The sequence below is a fragment of the Rhinolophus ferrumequinum genome, chromosome 22 (genome assembly GCF_004115265.2).
Source record: "Rhinolophus ferrumequinum isolate MPI-CBG mRhiFer1 chromosome 22, mRhiFer1_v1.p, whole genome shotgun sequence".
Taxonomy (NCBI): Eukaryota; Metazoa; Chordata; class Mammalia; order Chiroptera; family Rhinolophidae; genus Rhinolophus; species Rhinolophus ferrumequinum.
Window position 1 is genome coordinate 8,729,209 of NC_046305.1, and position 22,989 is coordinate 8,752,197.

At 41.4% G+C, this 22,989-nt stretch overlaps 1 protein-coding gene across 6 annotated transcripts; it reads left to right on the top strand.

The window, feature by feature from the left end:
* The first annotated feature begins 173 nt into the window (after window positions 1–173).
* Window positions 174–22,837, top strand: ZBTB37 (zinc finger and BTB domain containing 37). 6 transcript variants are annotated; one of them, XM_033092723.1, is made up of 5 exons: window positions 174–245; window positions 780–977; window positions 2,076–3,032; window positions 4,628–4,727; window positions 10,423–22,837. In XM_033092723.1, exons 3-5 carry the CDS (start codon window positions 2,110–2,112, stop codon window positions 10,909–10,911), a joined length of 1,512 nt encoding a protein of 503 aa, XP_032948614.1. In that variant the 5' UTR covers window positions 174–245; window positions 780–977; window positions 2,076–2,109; the 3' UTR covers window positions 10,912–22,837. The 6 variants fall into 6 exon arrangements, with proteins under 6 accessions (XP_032948614.1, XP_032948616.1, XP_032948618.1 ...); XM_033092725.1 differs by having other exon boundaries at window positions 795–977; XM_033092727.1 differs by lacking the exon at window positions 780–977 and having other exon boundaries at window positions 2,073–3,032.
* Window positions 22,838–22,989: the final 152 nt, after the last annotated feature.

A 22,989-nucleotide genomic window follows, 5' to 3' on the forward strand; every position in this document is an offset into this window, starting at 1 on the left:
TCGTCATGGGGGCGGGGATACGAACGGCCGCGTGACGCGAGGCTCCCACCCTCCTACCGACTGAGAAGGAAGAGAGGAAAGGGGAGGGGGCGCGAGGGACGGAAAGCGCTTGGGGAGGGGGAAGGGGGGCGGTGTAAGAGTGAGTGATTTCCTTCCGGCACGTCGCCCGCTCTGGGGGAGGGGGTGGGGGGTTTCACTTCCGGGACGGTGTTGCGGCCCATTCCGGCCCATTTCCACCCCCGGAGGTAGGTGCTGCTCCTTGACTGGGCTCGGGCCCCACACTCCGGTCCCGCTGCCCTACCCCGGGGCCGCCCTGCCCGATCTCCGCCTCAACCTGCTCCTGGGGCGCTCAGCCACTTCCCTTCACCCCCTCTCAAGGCACCCGGAGACCTTCCACCCTCTTGGCCCCGGGCCGGGCGGAGGTACCGGACCCGCCCCCTCGCCGAGCCCCTCCCTCAGGACCCCGGGATGGGCGGCCCCCTCCCCCACCGGAGCCCGGCCACACCCAGACACACACACCCACCTCTGGGCAGCTCCCCGCCCGCCTACGCCTGCCGCCTGGACCCGGTCCCGGGGCGACGCCCCCTTCCCGGTCCTTCACCCTCACCTGATTGCTCGTTGCCGGGCCGCACGCCTTGCTCCCCCTCTCGTCCCCCGCCCCTCGGTGACATTTCGCCGCTCAGCCAGTTCCCCGCTCCCCACGTTTCCTAACGCCGACGAAAGCCGCTCAAGTACCGGAGTGGCCAACCCCAAGCCGTTCCCGATTCTCCCTCTTACAGCTCTCACCCCTCCAGTGCCGACGGTAGAGAAAGACTTACTCCAGGGGCTTCCTCCTCACTGGGGAATTGCCGGAAAGAGCAAACAAAAAAGGCGCTGGTGTAGGCTCCAAAATAAACACATCTGAATTCATGATGACATCGACAGAGGCTCTTACTGGATTAAAAGTTTGCAAACAATCAAAAACGCTTTGGAAAAAGGTCAGATTGGCTAAAGTTGGTTCTTAAAAGCAGTGTATACACTTCCCTATTTAGTGATAAGTGTGTTCTAAATGCGGGCAATACTGGGAGCGTGTTAAGTTCCCAAAGTTTCAGGTCTTAGGTAACTGATGTTTTATAAATTTACAGATAAATGAAAACACATTGGACTCAAGTCAGTGTTTTCTATTGGGATTTATACAAAGTGCTCTCAACCTCTGAATGTTGGATGCAATTATAGACATAAGTGTTTCCGCTATTTTTAAAAACTCTTAATTTAAAAATATTGGCCATACTTGGTAAATGCTCTACTTTTTACTAGCTTTCATGAACTAAATTTCAGAATTAAAGTATCACCACCACCCTGAAATTCCCAACTTTGAATTTAGATAGAGGCAGGTATATCTACCCTTTTCTAATTCTGAGAGTGAAGTTCAAGTTCTCTGCATCTTGATTGGGTCCTGTAGCATCTTTCCTAACCTAGAGTTTGCCTCAGTCCTAAACTCAAAGCCTTTTTTGTGAAGGCTGTGGCTCTTCACAAAAAATAATGTCTTACATTCTTGTGGGATATTAGTGACTTTCTATAATAATAAATATAACTCACGAAACAGTAGTCAAATGTTAAGAGGGGTATCTAATCAACCCGTCTGTATAGTTACATTTCTTCAAAAAACTGAAGTCTCATTTATTTCCTCCAAAGAAAAGTTGTCTCAGGATTTGATGTTGTGTGCAAATACCTTATAGTTAACACTTAAAAAAAAAATACCAAAAAACTGTCACAACTGCTTTTCCCCCCGCTCTATTCTATCGAACTTCTGTTTTAATGTTGCATAGCTTGTTAGTAAAGAAAACATGGGCATCACTGGAATTTTTAGGAGTCTAACAATCATTTTTTGGTTTTCACAGCATCTTGCTGTGAAACCTGAACTGAAAAACCTGTTGGTACTACTTTTCTATATCTAAACATAAGGCAGGTCATCTCTTTTTACTGGGAGATTTTGAAATTTTGCCAAGTAATATTTTTAAACAGGTTTCAATTGGAAAGCATGAGGGAAGGGAAATTGTAATTACTGATGAGAATACGGTGTCCTCTTTCAGCAGGGTTGAATGCCTGCCTGCACCCTCGGGCCCCACCATGGAGAAAGGTGGTAACATACAATTGGAGATCCCTGACTTCAGCAACTCCGTCCTGAGCCATCTCAACCAGCTGCGCATGCAGGGCCGGCTCTGTGATATCGTGGTCAACGTGCAGGGACAAGCTTTTCGGGCTCACAAAGTGGTCCTGGCTGCCAGCTCCCCCTATTTCCGGGATCACATGTCCTTGAACGAGATGAGTACTGTCTCCATTTCAGTCATCAAGAACCCTACTGTGTTTGAGCAGCTCCTTTCTTTCTGCTACACCGGGAGGATATGCCTGCAGCTGGCGGATATCATCAGCTACCTGACAGCGGCCAGTTTTCTGCAGATGCAGCATATCATCGACAAATGCACACAGATCCTGGAAGGCATTCATTTCAAAATTAACGTGGCCGAGGTGGAAGCGGAATTAAGTCAGACGAGGACAAAGCACCCAGAGAGACCACCCGAGTCTCCCAGGGTGACACCCAATCTAAACCGCTCCCTTAGCCCACGACACAATGCCCCAAAGGGAAGCCGGCGAGGTCAGGTGAGTGCCGTGCTGGATATCAGGGAGCTCAGTCCTCCCGAGGAGTCCACCAGCCCGCAGATCATTGAGCAGAGTTCTGACGTGGAGAGCCGGGAGCCCATCCTTCGCATCAATCGAGCAGGACAGTGGTACGTGGAGACAGGAGTAGCCGACCGAGGGGCGCGCAGTGATGATGAAGTGAGGGTTCTTGGAGCCGTCCACATCAAAACTGAAAATCTGGAGGAGTGGCTGGGGCCTGAGCATCAGCCTTCCGGAGAAGATGGGAGCAGCGCGGAGGAGGTCACTGCCATGGTGATTGACACCACCGGCCATGGTTCCGTGGCACAGGAAAGTTACGCTTTAGGATCTTCAGGAGCCAAGGCGGCTCGGCCCACGAGCAGTGAAATCGACAGGTAAGTTCAGTTTTGGTTGCCCACCTACTGGCCACGGTGCAGACATCACTAAAGCGGGCCCCTGTGTGTTGAGCATCTTCCCCACTTGAGGTTCTCAGCCAAAAGAAGTTGTGTTGGGGAAACTGGAGGTGTGCCAAAAGACTTGCATTCTTATTTTTTCAAAGCAGGAAGCTCTAGTCCTGAAGTATTCACAGTGTTGTGAGAACTATGGTAAAGTTAGACACTTCACGAATCAGAATACCATCTGCAGCCATCCGAGGATCAGTAATTGCCAGGGCTTCCTGGAAATGCCAGGCAGGGAGCTGACCATCAGCCGGTATGTTGTCACACAGGTGGGTGGCCTGGGAGGACTTTTACTTGCCTTTGTAGCACTGTTTTCTTTTCTTTGTCCCCACCTACCAAATGAGAGGAAGGACGGGACCAGCACTGATTTGCTCCTTTTCAGTTAATGCAATCACAGTACAGTAATTCCCCAGAAAAGCTTTGTGGATGTTTTTCATTCCTTTTTTCACTCGTCCTTTGGTGCTGTCTTCCCTGGTTTGCACTGATGCCTGCTGCTTCCACAAGCCTGAGAGTCTGTTTTCCCACCAGTGCTACCATGACTTGTGCCTCCCTCGTCTCTTCCTAGTACATTGCAATTGTTAGCACAGTTCTCTTTGGTGGAAATAGCAATAGTTTTAATATAAGTAAATTGAAAGAAGGTCTCTGTTAAATATTTCTTCTTCTCCATTGGTTCACATCTGGTCTTAAGAGACGTGTGTCACAGAAATTCAGATAGTATATACTGCACCAACTTCAGCTGGTCTTGATTTGAGTATTTTCCTTTTTGTGTCCTTAATAGTTAAAACATTCTTGAGCACAATACTTGTTGTCCCTCGTGTTAGTATCCGAATAGCTCAAATGCCAAGACTTTTAAATCTCTATGATCTATGTATCAACAATCCGAAATATATAACAAGTTACCATGGAGTCTGGGGGAAGGAACAACCAAAAACCTAATAGTTACATAGAAAAAACAAAATTACAGACCCATTGTTTGTTGTTTTTTTTAATTGGGGATTATTGGACAACAGTATGTTTCTCCAGGGCCCATCAGCTCCAAGTCTTTGCCCTTCAATCTAGTTGTGGAGGGCGCAGCTCAGCTCCAAGTCCAGTCGTCGTTTTCAATCTTAGTTACAGGGGGCGCAGCCCACCATCCCATGCAGGAATTGAACCAGCAACCTTGTTGTTAAAAGTCCCTGCTCTAACCAACTGAGCCGTCCGGCCGCCCCATAGACCCAGTTTCAATTAATTCTTTCATGGTCTCTCAATACTTAAGTAAGGATAGAAGCTTATATTTAGCCTTAGCTTCACCGGGTCATGTGGCCTATCTGCTATGTCATTTTGTATTTCTTAAGTTTACTAAGGCAAACCTTTCCTATGTTATTTCAAATCAGATTGTATATATTAACTTTCTGAAAGTATTTCTTAGTAATCTGTTGTTCAGATTGTTCCCCCTTCCTCAAGCCATGGGATGAAGAGGGTGGACATCATAATTGTTGAAGTTCCTTAACACTCCTTTTCTATTAGTCCCCTTTCTGCTCCTCTTCCGACAGATTTAGCCCCTCCGGCAGTGTTGTCCCCTTGACGGAGAGACACAGAGCCAGAAGTGAGTCTCCTGGGAGAATCGATGAGCCTAAGCAGCCCAGCTCCCAGGTATGTAGTGTGGACGTAGGATTGCTGAGGTGGCTGAAGAAATTGCCACTGTGTGTGAACAGAATAAATGAATCAAAAAGGAAAGACGTAGGAGAGGGCATGGGGACCCTGTTAAATAAATAGTGTATTTGATTACTTTTTTTCTGCATTCTTGCTTGTGAGCATGCAGGAAGTACACTTTTGGTATCAGCAGAGTTTGGGGAAGTAGAAAAGATGAGATTGTGGAACTCTCCTGATTATAGAACCAGTATATAGTTCTGAGAGTAGTAATAAAAAAATAACCCCCAAAACTACATGTGGGTCATTTAGGACCTGGGATGGAGAGTCTGATTCTGTATGTGTATGGATATAACACTACATAATTCACTAATTTATGTAATATTATGTATTTGTAAACCAATGCTTGTGCATTTTTGTATACGTTTGCATTTTTGTATCCTTGTATCTTTTCATTTATTTTCTTCGTGAATCTTTTGTTAGACTAAAATGTTCTAGAAAGGGTAGGAATGATGGCTTCTATTTTCTTTGCAACTCTCCTTAGCAAGTAGTATAAGTAGTTGGTTGATACTTTTGTTTATTTTTTCTCACAGGTCTCTATCATTGGAGATTGATTTTTAAAAAGATGGTGAACTCACCAAGTAGAACATAATACACTTTTGCTCTTTAAACGGAAACACTGGATTAAGATTACATTGCTAATTTTTTTAGCTTCTACATTATACTGATAGTATCTTGTTTAGTTTTTATCTAAACAGTGGTTGTTTATTGTGTCCACAGTATAGTAACAGCAGCAAGACATTGTTACAGACTATATTTACTTTCATATTATCATGCCAATTTTTCAGACCAGAAAAGGAATTAACAACTATTACAAGAGAACTGTTTAGTTTTAAGATAAGGTGTTAGAGAAAATGTTAGGAGCATGGAGGAAAAGTAAGTTTACTCATATAATTAGGGCACTTTTTCTCCTCATCTCTCAAATAAGATGTGATGATTGTGGGAAGGTGACTGTTACACAAATAAATACAGCAATGAGACAGACCCTACAACTTAGTGGGTGATAAGACAGACTAACAAAATATGCAAAACACATATAGATAAAACCAGACTTCAGTAACAGTAGGTGGGAATAGGAGTATTTAAAAGACAGTTACTAGAATCAGTATCCACCTAAGGAAAGTGTTACTCAGGAGAGTTTAAATGCAGTATTTCATGAAATAGTTAGAAAGAGGTAACTTATTCCATATGTAGATGGAATAGAGATAAAAACTGGAATTCTACAAGGGTGTTTAGCTGCCTGAAGCAGAAGGTACAGGATACAAAGGAATAGAGGATAAGTAATACTGTCTGGAGATGGTATTAAAAGATGAGGTGATATATGCCCTAACATGTATGAAAGTTTATTATGGTGAGTCTACTCACCAGTTATTTTTTCCCACCGCAAAGAACCAAACAGGACATGGACTTACATTACAGCGAGAACAAATTTTAATAGACTTGAAGAGCTTCCTGAGTATAAGGGTGATTAAACTGGCACAGACTACTAAGGTCACTTCTTTACTCAAAAATACTCCCCGGTTGTTTTCCTTTTTCTACCATGTAAAGGTTAAAATACTTGGCTTCATGTTCCACAGAATTTACAATCTTTCTAACCCAGCTTTTCTAACCACCCATCAGCATTCACTGTCTTATCCCAAACAGGCAGACTTTCTCTGTGTGCCAGAACCACATCAGACTTACTCCTGTCTCAGCATCTTGTCTGGGATGCCCTGTTCTTCCCAGGTATCTGCGTCCACCCAAGGCCCAATGCCCTAACTAGCCCAGTCCTCTTTGATCTTTCCTTGAACTCCTATAGTATTGGCAGTTTTTGTAGTATTTGTATGATATAATTTTTCCTAATTCTCTACTGACTCACATAAATCATTTTCTATTTGCATTTTGTGTCTCCTAGATTGAAATCTCCTTGAGAGCAGAGTGCATATTTTGTAATCTTTGTATATGACTTGTCTTATCCAGCACCCAATAAGTAGTTGTTGTTTTGCCACTAAGTAACTATGAGTAACTGAGGTTACTTAGTATTCCAATAAAGAGGCATCTACTAAGTAGGAGAGTATGTAATTGCCTGTGAAATCTTCAGTTTTGGAGATCTTTAAATAAAATTAAGAACCAGCTCAGATGATTTTTGAAGTCCCTTCAGTTCTGTGAGTCTCCAATTGTAACTGAAGGTTAGGATGGTGGATGGCTTTGAACGCCATGTCAAGAATCTAGACTGCTATTTGTTTTGAAAAATGGGGAAATCACTTATTTATATGGAATTTATTCATTATTTTGAATAATTCATTAAAAAAATAGTTACTGCACATCTACTACATTCCAGGCACTGGTCCAGTTCTGGGATATTCTGCAGTGCAGATGTCCCTGTGCTTACAGAGTTTACAGTCTAGTATGGAATTGCCCAGTGGGAAGAATGAAATGACCCACCTCTTAGTGACAGAATCGGGAAGCAGCCAGTCTTGTCCTTGCCTCTTTTTAAAGTTCTAAGGAATAAAACTACCAAATACATCATTGCCTTTGACAAGGACCTAATCTACAGTTCATGCTCATTCATTGGCTCTTTTATTGCAGCTTTACTGCAATATTTTTTTTACATGAGATTGACCACAATGTGTGAGTTTTGTGCTTACAGCTCATCACAGATGGCTAACATACATTTACTTTTCTGCTTATGGGCCATACTGGTATGACAGTACTTTCCTTAGAAAGTTAAGCAGGTTGTTTTTATGAATAATACTGTGTAGCCTCAAGACTATGAATAATGTGGGTTTGTAATGTTTCTTAGTAGGTACTACTTATTGAGCCTCTATCTCATTCGATGCTCACAGCAACCTATGAGATAGATGTTAGTATTATATTCATTTTATAGATGAAGTGACGCATAGCATAGTTAAATAACTTCCTCAAAGTCGGTAAGTAGGACACAGATTTGAACCCAGGTTCCAGCACTGTTTGCTGTATAGTACAATAACATGGGTTCAAAATACGTATTTCAAAGTATTGTGACCATGTTTGAGTCTCCTGAGACTCCAGTAGAGCTGGCAAAGCATCTGCTGACCTTTTCATTTTAGAGGAGAAAGCTAAGCCTCAGAGAAGGTGTTCTGTGCGTAGTCCGTGGTCACCCAGGACCGCTTAGTAGGATAATCCCTCAGTCTTCGGATGAGTTCAGTTTGTATTATCCAGAGAATTGGAGCAGAAAGAAAGTTGACGTCAAACAAATCAGAAATCATCTAAAATCTCAGTCTTAACTGTTCCGTGATTGACTTCACACGCTGCTTCCCAAACCTGCTGAGAACTGCCTCTGTTCTGTTGGAAATGCTGAAGAGCTCTGTAGCTAATGTATGTGAAAGGAGGCAAAACACATTTTTAGAAATTTAAGAAAAGGGCACAAGATTAATTGCATATATATATTAATTGCATATGTATGTGTGTGTGTGCGTGCACACATAATAAGTTCAGAAGCCAGCAGTCTAAAAATATCACGAATTTCTGGGGCAGCCAGTTAGCTCAGTTGGTTAGAAGGCGGTGCTCTTAACAACAAGGTTGCTGGTTCGATCCCTACCTGGGCCACTGTGAGCTGTGTCCTCCACAACTAGATTGAAACAACTACTTGACTTGGAGCTGATCGGTCCTGGAAAAACACTTAAAATAAAAATAAAAGTTTAAAAAAAAAATCACTATTTTCTGAATGATAATATCTTAATATAGAATTTTGAATGAAAACCATTTATAAACCCAAGATCTTTAAATTATTCATTCAAAGAAATATATTTTTTCTACTCCAGCTTTCAGATAAGAGGAACCCATGTTTATTTCACATATTAAATACTTTGACTATTTAGATCATTATCAGATTAGGTAAAAAAAAAATTGAGGTCTTATTTAATTGATATTAAGGAATAACTTATTTTTTTAGGTGTGATAGTGGCATTTTGATTATATTAAGAAAAAAGAATTCTCATATTTTAGAGATCTGTACTAGAATATTTATGGATGAAATTATGTCTGCGAATTTTTTTTTCCCCAAAATAATACAAGAAAGGAAAGAGATACATGAGGGTAAATAAAAAAATTGTCCATGGGTTCATAATTGTTGGGTGATGGTATTCAACATACTATTCTGTCTAAAAATTCTAATAAAAAGTTTAAAATACATATATCGTTTGGCCTTCATAAAGAAAGTAAATCAGAAAAGGATAGCATTTGTTTGGCAATAACTTAAAGCGTTAGTTGTCTAACAGCAGAGTTCTAATTCTGCTTTTATAATAATTGCTTTTTAATGTCAAGTAAATTAGTTATCGCAATGTAAGAAATTTAACTTGGCGGGAGGTACTTTATAAATTAAGAGAGGTTGGAGATCACTCTGTGTACTTTTAATAATCTGTTTAAATCAATTAAAAACCACTGCAAATAATAGGTATATAAAATTAGATGATAATTTGTTTGCCTTTAGTATAAACAGTTGGAAAAGTGAATTAGCAACGTCATTAGGAATGTGTATTTCCCATTTCTCTTTGTTTTGTCTGTTTTGTTCAAACGTTTTATCTTTAGTTCAGAGAGTAAAATCAGAAACCAATCTTGTACTTCTTGCTCTGTCATTGTATTTGATGGACAGTAATCAGTCAGTAAATACTTACTGAGAATCAACTTGTGAAAAGCTTATAGGAAAGAGTAACCCAGCTAGTAAATTCATATTCAGTCTCGTTTACTTTCCCAGCTCTTCTGTCAGTTTGCTCTGAGGTCAGTTAAACTTTGAGTAGTCCTGGAATGAAGATAATATGTTAGTATGGCATTGAAATACTTTGGGATAAAAAGGAATGTTGTCGCCTACAAATTGTATATGTTTTTATAAAGCAAGTTGCATTGATACTGTGAATAGAGTGCTTCTCGGTCACCTGGGACCATGTCAGCACTATCGTGTTTGCTGGGTCTCTCCTCCTAACTGGTCTAGCCCAGAACCGTGAGATTCATGAAAATTCAAGCCAGGCCAGCTTTTAAACAAATTCAATATTGATAGAATAATGATAATGCCATAAGTATAATTTATAATGTGCTTGCCATAATGTCAGATATCCTAGCCATTAGCCATGTCACATGTAACTTTTAAAATTTTAATTAATTGAAAGCAATTAACATGAAAAATTTAGTTCCTCAGTCACACTAGCCATGGAACAAGTGCTTAATAGCTGCATATGGCTAATAGCTACTGTATTAGATGGTGCCAATAAATAAACATTTCCATCATCACAGAAAGTTCTATTTGACCAGTACTGTCTGAGTACCTACCTGATTATCTAGATATAATTGCAAATTAGATTCCAAGAGGATGGTGTGAGTGGCCTCAGAGTCTCCTGTCACTGCAAAATAGAACATTCAGTGGGGAGTTAATAAGAAGCATGCATTTTGTTAGCCAGACAGTAACTTTACTGTCTTGTTCTGTTATGGTAATGGAATGTAGTGTCCTTAGATTTTTTTTGTTATGTTAACATCTTTACTTTTTGTAGTAAGTAATTTTCTGTTTGGATCGCTACTAAACATAGGCATATAACTTCATACCAGAGGTGACAATAGATTTGCTTTCCTTTACCATATCCACTTAGTGGTCTGTGTTCCGTGTGCTTCTCTTCCTCGCCTGGCACAGGTAGAAGAGTCAGCAATGATGGGAGTCAGCGGCTACGTGGAGTACCTCCGAGAGCAGGAGGTATCCGAGCGGTGGTTCCGGTACAACCCCCGTCTCACCTGCATCTACTGCGCCAAATCCTTCAACCAGAAGGGGAGCCTGGACCGGCACATGCGCCTGCACATGGGGATCACACCATTTGTCTGTCGCATGTGTGGCAAGAAGTACACCCGGAAAGACCAGCTGGAGTATCACATCCGCAAGCATACAGGCAACAAGCCCTTTCACTGTCATGTTTGTGGCAAAAGTTTTCCCTTCCAGGCCATCTTGAATCAGCACTTTCGCAAAAACCACCCTGGCTGTATACCCCTGGAGGGGCCTCATAGCATCTCCCCCGAAACAACTGTCACATCTCGAGGACAAGCTGAGGAAGAGTCCCCTTCACAAGAAGAGACAGTTGCTCCTGGGGAAACGGCCCAGGGCTCTGTGTCCACCACTGGCCCAGACTGAAACATCGAGGGGGAGGGGCAGACCCACTTCCCCTTCGGGACGTGAGCAGCCAGCATCGGCCATGGGCTGGTGCTTCGATTCACAAAATGCCACATCACTCAATCGGAAGATGTTGCCAAACTAGAGGACCAGCAACATCCATGAAAGCACTAGAGGCTTTTCCCCTCCTCCTTCCCACCTCACTCTTTGGAAAATTATCAAGCAAATCACCTTTCTAATTCAGGGATCAACAGCCTTGGTTTGTTAACTTTATAAGAAAAAAAATTTTTTAACAAAACAATGACAAATGGTCATTTATCTACCAGTCACGTTTGAAGACTGTACTTTGGTCCATATCATCCTCGTGGCTGTAGTTGCCCAGATCTAAAACGCAGCAGGAGCCTTGATCATCTGAACCAGCCAATCACAAGTGACAAGGAAGTAGTCATGATGGTGATGATGAGGAATCTCTTCCTTCCTTGCCAGAACATGCAGTTTCACATTTCAAGGAAAAAAGAAAAGAATCTTGGTGCTTCTTATTGTTTTGAAAAGTTAGACCTTATCTTTCCCCTGATCGGGCAGCTCATACTTTGCCGGATTGTTTCGTGTAAGCAGCCATCTTGGAGTGTTTAGTGGGCAGCATCCCCGGAAGCACTTTAGGCAACTGGAAGAGAAATGAGCAGCAGTGTTTGCAATAGGTACTGCTACACTTCGGGGTTCGAGTGCTGTGTTGAGGTGAGGGGAGCAGGGAAGGAAGTCTTTGATTTGCAAATGTGGAACAGCACAGAGCCTACTGCAACTTACTGATTGGAATTTGTAAACCATAGTGCTTGTGTATCTTGGGGTGTTAGGAGATGACTCTAGTCCAGATGCATTAATGTGTTAGGCTGACTACCAAAGTTTCATCCAGTCTCTTTGGCTCCTAGTTTCACGTAACAGCAATATTATAATACATCAAAAATGTCACTTTCCAGTGAAATGAGCCTGGGTTGTATCTTAAATCCACAGGTCTCCATATTTGATAATTTTTATATGAAGTTTTAAATACATTTTTTTCTGCGGCATTGTGGTTGAAGAAATTCAGCGTTATGGTTCCTACTGTAACCACAATTCCATTTCCTTCTACATATGTGATAGTTCATATTTTCAGTCCAATAGAAAAACCTCACTAAATCCATGTCTCATGTCTGCAAACCTAGTAAGTCATAAACCAACCACCAGCAAGTTGCTGGTGACTCCAAGAGCTTTGCTTTTTAATAATACAGTACAGGGCATTTACCAGAAAACATCGCGCACAGTCATGTTGCAATAAACTGATCAAGGCGTCAGTTTTGATCAGGTTTTGTTACTTAATCATTCCTAAGATTTTTAAAACTTCAAGGGACCTTTTTGGTAATTTTGGGTATTTCAGAGATTCTTCATCCGGCACTGAGAGTCAGAAAGAACTTACCAAACATAGTTTTAGATGCCCTGTATTGCATGCAGAGAATGAAGGAGGATTACTAATGGATGCAGGCAAGTAGATGCTTACAAGTGCAAATAGAAAAGAGAAAAATCGTTAGCTTCTCTTAATGATCATTAATATTTTAAGAGTATTTAAATGTGTAGTGGTTTAAGAAATTGTTTTGGTGCAGAGGCATCGATAATTTTGAGAGATTTTGGAGAGGGGCTGGTCATGCCTGCACTGGTGAGTCATTTGTGAGAATATTACTAGTGTGCTCCCTTCCTGAGGATGCTTTGTGATTTTGGAAAGGAGGGTAGAAAAGATGGCATTTCTTGGATAATAGGAAGATGGAGTGCAAAGGGTAACTCTTAAGCAATCTGGGAATTGTACGTATACGTACAGCTGCACCGTATCACTAGAGAATGGTTATTTTCTGGAAAAACAGAAATGCATCTTTCAATAGGAATCTAATGATGCTACCATTTTTTAAGAGCCTACCCTCAAACATAGTGTTGTAGCTTTATTTTATCTTTAGAAGACATAGACTGGGGCATTCTCTTCCGTTGGACAACAAGTGAAAAATCGCCTAGGGCCCTTTTAGGGACCAGCTATGCTCTGTGGCCTAGAAAAAGTGGAGTTGAAATTAGACTAAAATCGTGAGGGAAACATTTCAACTGGTAGTCAAGGCTTTCAGTGGACTCTGCCGTTACTAAATAGGCGAGAAGTATAGAACATGCTGCTTTAGATGGAGCTTTTCAGCCTACGAAAAAAAGATTAAATCCATCCTACTTTTGAGAAATAGTATGCTGGAAAGTTCTTTATTGCTTTGTTAGTTTCTTAGATTTTATGTGAGAAAGTAGAGCTTCTTAAATGATTACCAAATTGTAAAGGTGAAGTGCAGTAATTTCTGTAAAGACAAACTTTGCAGCATTTGTCAGTACTCCATCCAGGGTTAGCAGCAAACACTTTAAATGAAGTAGGGACTGTCTTAACAATGTGGAAATGCTCCGAGGGTTTGGTGGGTTCCCGCTCCCTTCTCATTCACTTCTAATAGCTTTTGCTGCATTGATACTGTGAATAGAGTGCTTCTCGGTCACCTGGGACCATGTCAGCACTATCGTGTTTGCTGGGTCTCTCCTCCTAACTGGTCTAGCCCAGAACCGTGAGATTCATGAAAATTCAAGCCAGGCCAGCTTTTAAACAAATTCAAGTTTCTGAAAGCAATTTTCCCATTTTAGTTAGAAGAGATATTATTATTCTAAATAACTATCCAAGACTCTTACTTAGATTCACTGTGACATGTACTAGTTCTTAGCTCACATCACTGTAGGGTCCTAGGAGTTAGCAGTGTTCTATCTACATTAGTGACTGACTGTGTTGTTGTGTGCACAGAGGATACCTCCCTTATGGGTGTATGTACTAAATGGACTTTAGCTAATGCCGAAACCTCCTTACCAAATCTTAACTTGCACGTGTCACCTTGTGAAGGGAACTGCATTAGCAATGAGAGCTAAATCATCACTGAGTACTTTAAGGCCGTGAAATAGCAAACACTGGGACTGTTTTCCTTCATTGAGTGGATCTTCATAGCTAAGGAACTACCCAATGTTCTCAGCAAAAAACGAGATGGCAGTGTGGCAGTCTGCTTTCATTCCAAGGGGCGCCTATGATTCTCTCAGAACTCGCGGACCAGGATAACACACATCACTGGCACCAACAGTAACATAACACTACGTAGGCACAAAGCTCTTTCTGATGACCTGTTCTCTCTTTACTCAGAACCATATTTACCTCTGAACTGAGCTGAGATTTATTGTATGTAAGATGCAAACTACCCCCAAGCCATTTCATTGGACCAGAGAGTTTAATCTAATCTTGAATACAGAAAATAAATTAGTTATTATAGGATAGAGATTAAAGAAGGGAGATAGCAGTTAAAGCAGTTTTCTTGTTTGTTTGTTTTTTTTTTTGGTATTTTTTAATGTTTCTTGTTCCCTCTACATCAGTGAAACAGGGTTTTCCAAAGATGGCATGACAATAGAAATAAACCATTTTCCTCCTAACTTCGTAGTTGAAATTTGGACTTGGTTGGAAGTGGTCTGGTGGAAAAGTGAAATATGAACTTCATCCTTACTAGCTGAATAGTCTTTGATCAAAAATCACTTTTAAAAAGTTTTAGCTGTTACTTGATAGTAATTTTCTTTTAACTGTTAAAAACCATTTTGTTTGACTGGAAGATCTAACTTAAAGAAATAGAAATAGTGGGTAATGAAAAGGAAAGTAAATTGAATGGTTTACTTCTTAATTATAGTGGAAAGGCTTTTAATCAGGAAAGAGTTGGAATCTTGGAAGTTTTTCTTTTTTCAGACACAACAGACGTGGTTTTTTCCCTCCTTCTCAAGCATCTTTTTCCTTATCTGTTATTTGACTTGTTCAAGAGCTAACAGATAAGTCTTTACTAACTTTAAAAACAGAGCTCTTATGCTGTATGGGAAAGAGTGCAAAATATTGAAGTATTTTGGTTGCTGAGATTTAGAAAAGGGACAAGAAGCAATTAAGCCAGGTAAATCCCTAAATTTGAGAGGATGCCCCTTAGCAAAGTATATATCTGGGATTTATGGATTAGGTCAGGGTACCACAAACTGCTTTCCCCCGGCCAAATCCTGAGGCCACCTGTTTGTGTAAAGGAAGTGATAGTGGCATAGTGCCCCAGTTACTCATTGAGGTATTTATTGCATGTGGCTGCTTTCTACTCTCATAGCAAAGTTGAGTATTTGTGACTGAGACCACATGGCCTGCAAAGCCTAAAATACAGTATTTACTATCTGATACTTGACAGGAGAATTTGCCAGCTTCAGAATTAGGCTTGGAGGAATTACCCCCAAAATTTGTCAATCCTGCCATTTTGCCTTTATATATTCATAAATTTAAAAAGGTTTTCGATTCATATTGCCATATATAGTCAGTTTCTTGACAGTGTTTGCCATCTTTCTCTAGTTCCTTTTCTCACAACCCACTCTGAGCTCCTTAATGATTCCCATTGCTTTAAGAGCATTTGGAATAGGCTTATCTTGCCGCAGAGGTGCAGGTAGATTCAAGTCTAGGATGGTAGTTACAGATATAACAGTAATTTTTAAAAATAATTCCCACGCAGTGATGTAAGTTTAAGTGAGTACCATGTTTACATAAATTACTGTAAAAAAAAACAACTAATTTTTTTATAAATCAGTCTTGCCATTCCTCTGGTTAACTTGAACTGGTTTGCATAATGATGGCAAGAATGAATTTATTCCCATTAGTATTAAAAATTTATTTGTGTTATAATAAGTGGTTTGATTCTTATCCAAAGTACTGTTTTTCTAGATTAGAAGCCTCTAACCTTTGCTTGTACTATAAGTCTTCATTTTAATTTTCTCAAGTAAACTCACTCTGTTCCATGTGGAGTAGTAAAAAGCCACATCGTCCTTTTCTTTTTCTAATGAATGTTCTAAAACATTAGGAAACATCTGAGGATTTCAAATTCTTCTGAGACTTATCTTCCAATTTTTGTTGCTCTCTATAATTCTTTTAAACATATATTGGGTCATATATATTTGTGTTGTGAATGTTCATTCTTACCGTTCAAATTGCTTATTCATGTTAGATGTGGAAAAAATGGGAAATGTTAGGATAGTAATAAACAATTCTTTGCAAAAGGAGGATACATTTGTTCCCATTTGGAAACAATACATGTCTTCTGAGTTCGGTTTACTTACCCGAACGAAGTGTGAAGTGTTCAGGCCGTGCTGCTACAATGCAGTGAGTTCGATTCTTATTTGTGGTAGTAAGCTGCACAGCACACACAGTTGGGATGAGTGACCTAGCCTTCTGGAGGGCACCTCTTCACTACTTACATTGGATATTAGCACGTTTTATATAATATACCCTCGTAGTAATGAATAGTCTTCATCTGTAAGGTTCCAGAATATTTGCCTACATTAGCTCCAGCTTGCTTTAGAGCCCTTCTACTCATAGTAATAGCGAGTCCTTGAGATTTTGGAGTGTTGCTTTTCTGATTAATCCGTGTCATAGGACTTGGGAAAGAGGTCAATGAGTCAGTCATCTGCACGCAGCTCTGTCTGAGGCCGTGGTGGTAGATGTCGTTTAAATAGGAATCTGTTGAAAACAGTGGAGTTTGCCAAGCATTATGGCTTCTTTGTGAATTATCAGTCTCACGTTTTGTATTCTTTGCTTTCTAGTCTCTTTCACTGTTTTCAGTCTTCTTATTAATTGGTGCTTTCCCCAGGGACAGTCTTTTTACTTTGCAGTAAGTAGATTTTCTTGCCCAGGACAAGCCAAAGTTGGATGTTATGAGTACTTTGAAACACCTGACCTAGTTACATTCCAAAGGATGTAATTAACAGGAACAATGATATCAAAACCTGGAAGATAGCTGTACAGACTCTCCTGTTGTATTGTGTAGGCAGACTATGTTTTCCCTCAACTGGGAGGAACAACAACTTAAAAGGCAAATATTTCTACACGGTGTCCTCACAGAGGGTACGTATGCAAATAAATTTCTTCTCGCACATCTTTCCCATTATATAAGAAATACCTCCCATCTTACCATAGTTAAGAAAGGCCCACTAGCTCAAAAGAGTGGAAGCTTTTAAACAACAAAGTAGAAGTTACAAAGGCAGAGCAGTTATGAAAAAAACAAAACTTTTCTAATGCTTGCTTCTTTAATGTCTACTCAGTAAGTCCTGTTGAAGAGGCTAGAATTCACCATCCAGTGAAGAGAGCGATACGTACAGCATCTCACGTGGCCAACAGCACAATTTAATATACTGTGAATCTTAGAATCTGAATTAATCCATAATGCCAAAAGTGAAGTATCTCATGGGAAAATATTTCTGTGAAGTCACTTACCTTAAGTGACAGGTAGCATACTGGGGAATCTGCTCTATTAAGTAACTAGTAAGTACTTTTGGGTCCCAGACAATGCTTGGAATTTGTATAACAAAAGTGATTTTAGGCATAGTTTAGATGTGGCTTTCTGTACTTGAGAGTCCGAAACCCACTTGGTTGGAGTCTGGATATTTGCTTTTTCAAAGCCTGCACTTTTCACTAGAGATATAAGATCAAAAAGAAGGGGCCAGAATTAACTGTACCAAGTGCGTTAGTGACATAATCAGTTAATCCTGAAAGTCCTGTGCGGTAATAACCGTAGAACTCACAGGAGCTGACTTGTTCTGAATGCTTTGTGTGCCAGGCACAGTTTTATGTGCCTCTTACTGATCAACTCATCTAATCCTATGACAATCCCATGAGGGTGGATACTGTTGTTATCTTCATTTTAGAAAGGAGAAAGCAGACGCAGAGAGGTAGACCCTGCAGTTTCACACTAGAGTTGACACTCTTAATAGACTATGTTGCCTTTAATAGATATACCACGGATAGATGAGGAAACCCACGAGCCCCGAGCCCGAGGTTGCACAGTGGATAAATTTGACAGCCAAGACTTACCAGCCTGATTCCAAAGCCCAGACTATCTCCATTTCATCATGCTGTTTACTAATAAAGAATTGGGGGGTTTACTAATAAAGAATAGCGAGTAACAGTACTGCTTATGGTGAACTGTTAATTCAGTAAGAGGTTGGAAGATTTCTTTGAAAGCTAATGCAGTTGATGTCTGAGTAGATGTTGAATGGTGAATGTTTCCTGGAAACATTGCCCACTGATTCAGAGAGGTCACCTGTTTGATAGGCCTCATGGTGGATGAAAGAATGAGTTACTACCAGGGCAAAACCTGACAGCCAGCATTCCAGTTACATACTGCTGTGTACAGAGTACCTAAACCTTAGTCACTTAACACAACTGTTTTATGCATCTTGTGATGTTGTGGACCAGAAATTCAGGAGGGGCTCGTCTAGGCAATGCTCCTGCTCCCTGTGGTGACCACTCAGGTCACTTGGTAGTATTTATTCAGCAGATGGTGGGAGTGGTCTGGAGTGGCCAAGACAATGTCACTCACAGGCCTTGGCAGGGAGGGCTAGCAGACTGGTGGGCTCGGCAGGCCTCCCCTCCCTTTCTGGCACAGAGTCTCAGGGACTCTGTGTGGTCTCTCCATCAGGGCAGTCAGACTTACTAGCAGTGGCAGCTCAGGCCTGCACGAGGCTGGGTAGGAGGTGCCAGTCCTCTTAAAGGTCAGGCCCACAGGTGTCCTAGAGTCAGCGCCATACACTGTTGGTCAGAGAAATCACCGGTCAGCCCAGATGCAAGGGGAGGGGAAATACCTTACCATTCGATGGAAGATGTGTCAGGATTCGGGGGCCATCTTTAATCCGTTACAGGTAGTGTTCGGTGTTTTTATTTGTCTTAACTTCTGTGTTCATTCATTTAAGTTCATGGTTTGTGCCATAGAAACCATTTATTATATCTGCTATTGAAGGAGCTAGGAGGAGGAGACAAATACCTGCAACAGATCTCATTAGTTACCGGCCCCCAAGCTTCATTTATCTTAGCCCCAAATTTCCATTTTTTTCTTTTGTTCCAAGTTGTGAGCAGTGGTCTCTTTTGTGTTTCTGCAAAGCCACAGGAACTGAACATGCTGAGCCAGAAATGCTCCAGAGGGAGTGAAAAACTGTTCTAAGAGATTTATCAGAGATGTCAGCTGTATTTTAAGTTTACAAATAGGTGAAAATTGCTGTGGTATGGAAAATTTATATAGGTAATAAATCTCTTTCCACGGGAGTTTCTGTTGAGTGCTCGAGGGATCCGAGTGTCGAGATAACGGGAAGTTTGGCCTCGGTCTCCTAGCCCGTCCTTACTCCCCCGCACCACCCCTGGCTCAGTTTTGTGCTGGAGATGAGTGGGTTCATCCCACTCTTACCACCTGTTGGATGGGAAAATCCATTGCCCAATTGGATATGTTGTTAATCCTTTAAAATTAGCGGTTGCTGCCAGCCTCTCATCTAAAATAACAGCTTAAAGTTTTATGATATTTGGTTAATTTGTCAGATTCAGGATGCTTTGTTATAACTCCTCGTGGCTTATCATCATTGGACTGTTACTGCCGTCGTGAGAGAATAAATTCTGCACTAAAAACGATCATCCCCAAATCAGTACACTTTCTAAGAGAAGGAAGGTTTGGGATTATCCATCCGTTCCACGTGCAGTGGATTGCTGGAGAGTTAGCTGGGGGGGCTTCTTGCTGGTCACCTCCAGTTATGTAGTAAAGAGATCTCTGGCCTTAGGCCTCAGGAATTGCAAATACAGGAATAAAAGGGGTACTCAGGGCTGAAGACTTCATCTAGGGCTCTACAAAATGCTGGGGAGAGAAAGAGACTTGGGCATTCGTAGCTGGATAACCAGGGAGTGAATGCTTGAGGCATTTAGGCAGCAAGATGAATTAGGTTTTGTCAGGTAAAGACGGGGGCAAATTTTAATGAATAAACATAAAGAAGCCTTCACATAGTCTTTTTGATCCACATTTCCACTCTGGTGTACCTCAAAATCTGCAATTTGTGACAGAGAAAGCCTTTGAAAATACATTGCCAGGGAATGAAAAATCTTCTGATAATGTATGGAGATGTCTCTCGTTCTGGACTGGATAGCTCCCTGGGCCCTCGTCTGGATTCTCTGCCTCTTAAGTTTGAAAGCATCTGGTGGTTGCACAAAAATTCTGTACTGTGGTCTTGAATTGCAAAAGAGAACAAAGTCAGAAGAAAGGGAACCTGTAGATTGACAAAATATTTGTTCTTTCTTTTCAGCATCACAAGTCTAAACCATTTCAAGCCAGTCACAACAACCTGAGTGAGTAGAAATTCCTTAAGGTTTAGATTTCTGCCTGTAGCTACATCTTAACGCAGATGTTTATGTCACATTTGAAGATGATCTACTGAGTTTCCTATAAGGTAACAGAACCCTAACTCTAGTGGTTCTTCAAGGACTACTGCAAAAACAGGATGAGAACACAGGGAACAAAGCTTCAAGTGTTTCCTCTGAAAGCTGAGATGCTAAAACAGGGGTCGCTTAAGAGTATGACTGAAATCCACCTCTAGAATGGCTATCAGTCAGATAGCAGAGAGATTTAGGATTTATATGGTATTTCTAATATTTTTACAAAAATGATTTTAAATGATGTAACTTGAAGTTTTAAAAAAAAATGAGGCTGTTTTCTTTTTGGAAAACTAGCCCAATAAAAACACTAATATAATTCAGTTGTATATGCATGTGCGTTGAACACAGAGTGGTATACTAAAGATCATTCATGCAAATAACTTTTGTGGGAAGTTTGGCTATTTTCTTAATATCTTTTTCATAAATGTATGTTTATAAATATATTTACTCATCCGCTATGACCATGGTAGCATTAGAAGCATTTTGTTAGTTGTATCATTGACTCTCAAAATCTAATTCTTGGCACAGTAGGCTATGAGAGCTTTTTGTTGTCTTGTTTGTATTTTGGCTAAAGAAGTTATTTCTTGCACTTTCTATTTATAAAGATGTTATTACACATTGCACCCACTTCGTGCAGCTGTTCTTCAGAGACAAAAGATGCAGGCGTTAAAGTGAAATGTCTCTTTAAAAGCCTGGTGAAAGGAGGGGGCCTCAAAATAACCAACCTGGCTTGCATCTACCTGAGAAGAGCTAGGGTACAGTACAAAACTTAGATTGAAAGTAGCTGTTGGGAGAGGCGTGCTGTTGCGGCAGTTGCAATGCTGTTGTGAGTTGCCAGCTGTGTGTATGTGATTTTATGTGTGCATGTGAGAAAAAGGTGTCTGATGAAGGCGGATAAGCCAACGTAGAATATTCTACCTCCCGTGAAAGACTGAGCATATTCCAAGGTTGCCCTGTAGCCCCATGGGCAGGAGGCTGGATGCCTCAGCCACCGTGCACCCCATTCTCTTCTGTACTCGCTTCAGCTCCTCTACCTCTGAGCACTTGGCTGAAGAAAGAGTGTAGCTTTCTGTAGCAAGGAAAATATAGAGGCTGCAGTATCTAGTTCTCCTTGTCACGTTTGGATGTTAATGTTTGGCTCTGCTGCCCAAATCAGTGTCAGAACACTTGGGTGTGGTGCCTTCGTCCACTGGCTTCTATTTGGCAAGAGTCACCAGTAGAAGGGGAGTCTTTCTGTTGTTTTCTAAAGACGCACCCAACTTCTAATGACGATGTGAAAAAGTCGTTGGAATCCTGAGTTGTTTTCTTCTTCCTGTTGCCATTTGCAGTCCATTTTAGGGAACTGGGATATTAACCATATTTTCCTGATAATGAGCCTTCTGCCAGCATCTTGACGTGAGGGTGTGCATGACACGGATTTCTGGATGACCTGTTTTGCTTTTCATCACTCCAAAGACGGATATTCCTGTTCTTAATGCCGATACTGTTATAATAGTCAAGATGGCCTCACTTGAATGTCGTGGGTGCCAAGAAATGTCGTTTGAATAGGAAAATGCCACTAGGCAGGCCTCCTAATCTTTACAGCCACGTGTAGCTGTCACCTGACTGGCTGTTTGGGGAACGAGTACACTGAGCCAAGTCTACCATTTGAACACTTGTTACCGCTGGGGAAGGACTGTTGGCCCCTTGATAGGTACCCGGGGAAGCTTTCCACCTTTTCGTTCGAAGGCACTGGCTGGTTGTAACATCTAAACAGGGATTCTCTGGTTAGGTGTGAAAATGAGAGTGATCCGTTTTTCAGATTTGTCAAGGTTGGCATCTCTGTTCCAGGTACTAGCTGGTGACTAGGTAGGGCAAGTGATGATACCGACAGGGTGGAATTCCAAACAATGAGACAAGCATTACTCATGGGTGACAACTGATACCGATAGTAACCTTTCCCTGAATACACTATGAATCCTGGAGGGGGATGAGGGAGTACAGTCAGTGTGAATCTATTCACCACAGCTGTTTCTTTCTAACAGTAGAATAACTGTCAGCCTACAAGCCATGTTAATATCCTAGACTCAGGAATGAATTCCTGCTTAGGAAAATTCTTCCCTCTGGCTTATCTTTTGTTTATGCCGAGTCTTGTCCTAGGCCTGTCCCCAGCTGTTTTGCTGTACCACATACGTAAGGAGCAGTCTTACCTAAATCAGTAATTCACTGTTAGCATGTGGCCTCTTACAGCTAAAGTGGTTTACATAGAAACAAACAAAAAAGTGAGAAATGCCTAGGGAATTCCTTTGAGGCAGGTGAAATCTGTGAATCTGGGAGCAAGCATGGGGGCTTACCTTTCCTTCCTCTGCTGGGTGAACACTGGCCTTCATGCTTTCTATTTCAGAGCCAGTTGGCCTAGGCCAGTAGACTCCATCTTGACTGCACACTATAAACATCTGGGGCATTGAAAAAATCACTGACGTTCACGTTTAATTGGTCTGCTGTGGAACCTGGGTTTGAAAAGCTCCCCCGATGATTCTAATGGGCAGCCAAGGTTGAGACTCACTGTCTAGGGACCCGGGGGTCTTTGGCAGGGTAACCTTAATATGTTTCTGTCTTTCTCATAGGATCCCTTTATTGATACCCCCCTATTGATACCCCCCCAGGCATGGCTCTGGGCTTAAAGCTTCCAGTAGGCCAAGGCAAAGGTGATAAAATGGGTCATCCATTTGTCCTCACATATTGGAGAGAGAGGTTGCCATCCATCCAGTTCCCTTTCAATACCAAACATAAAA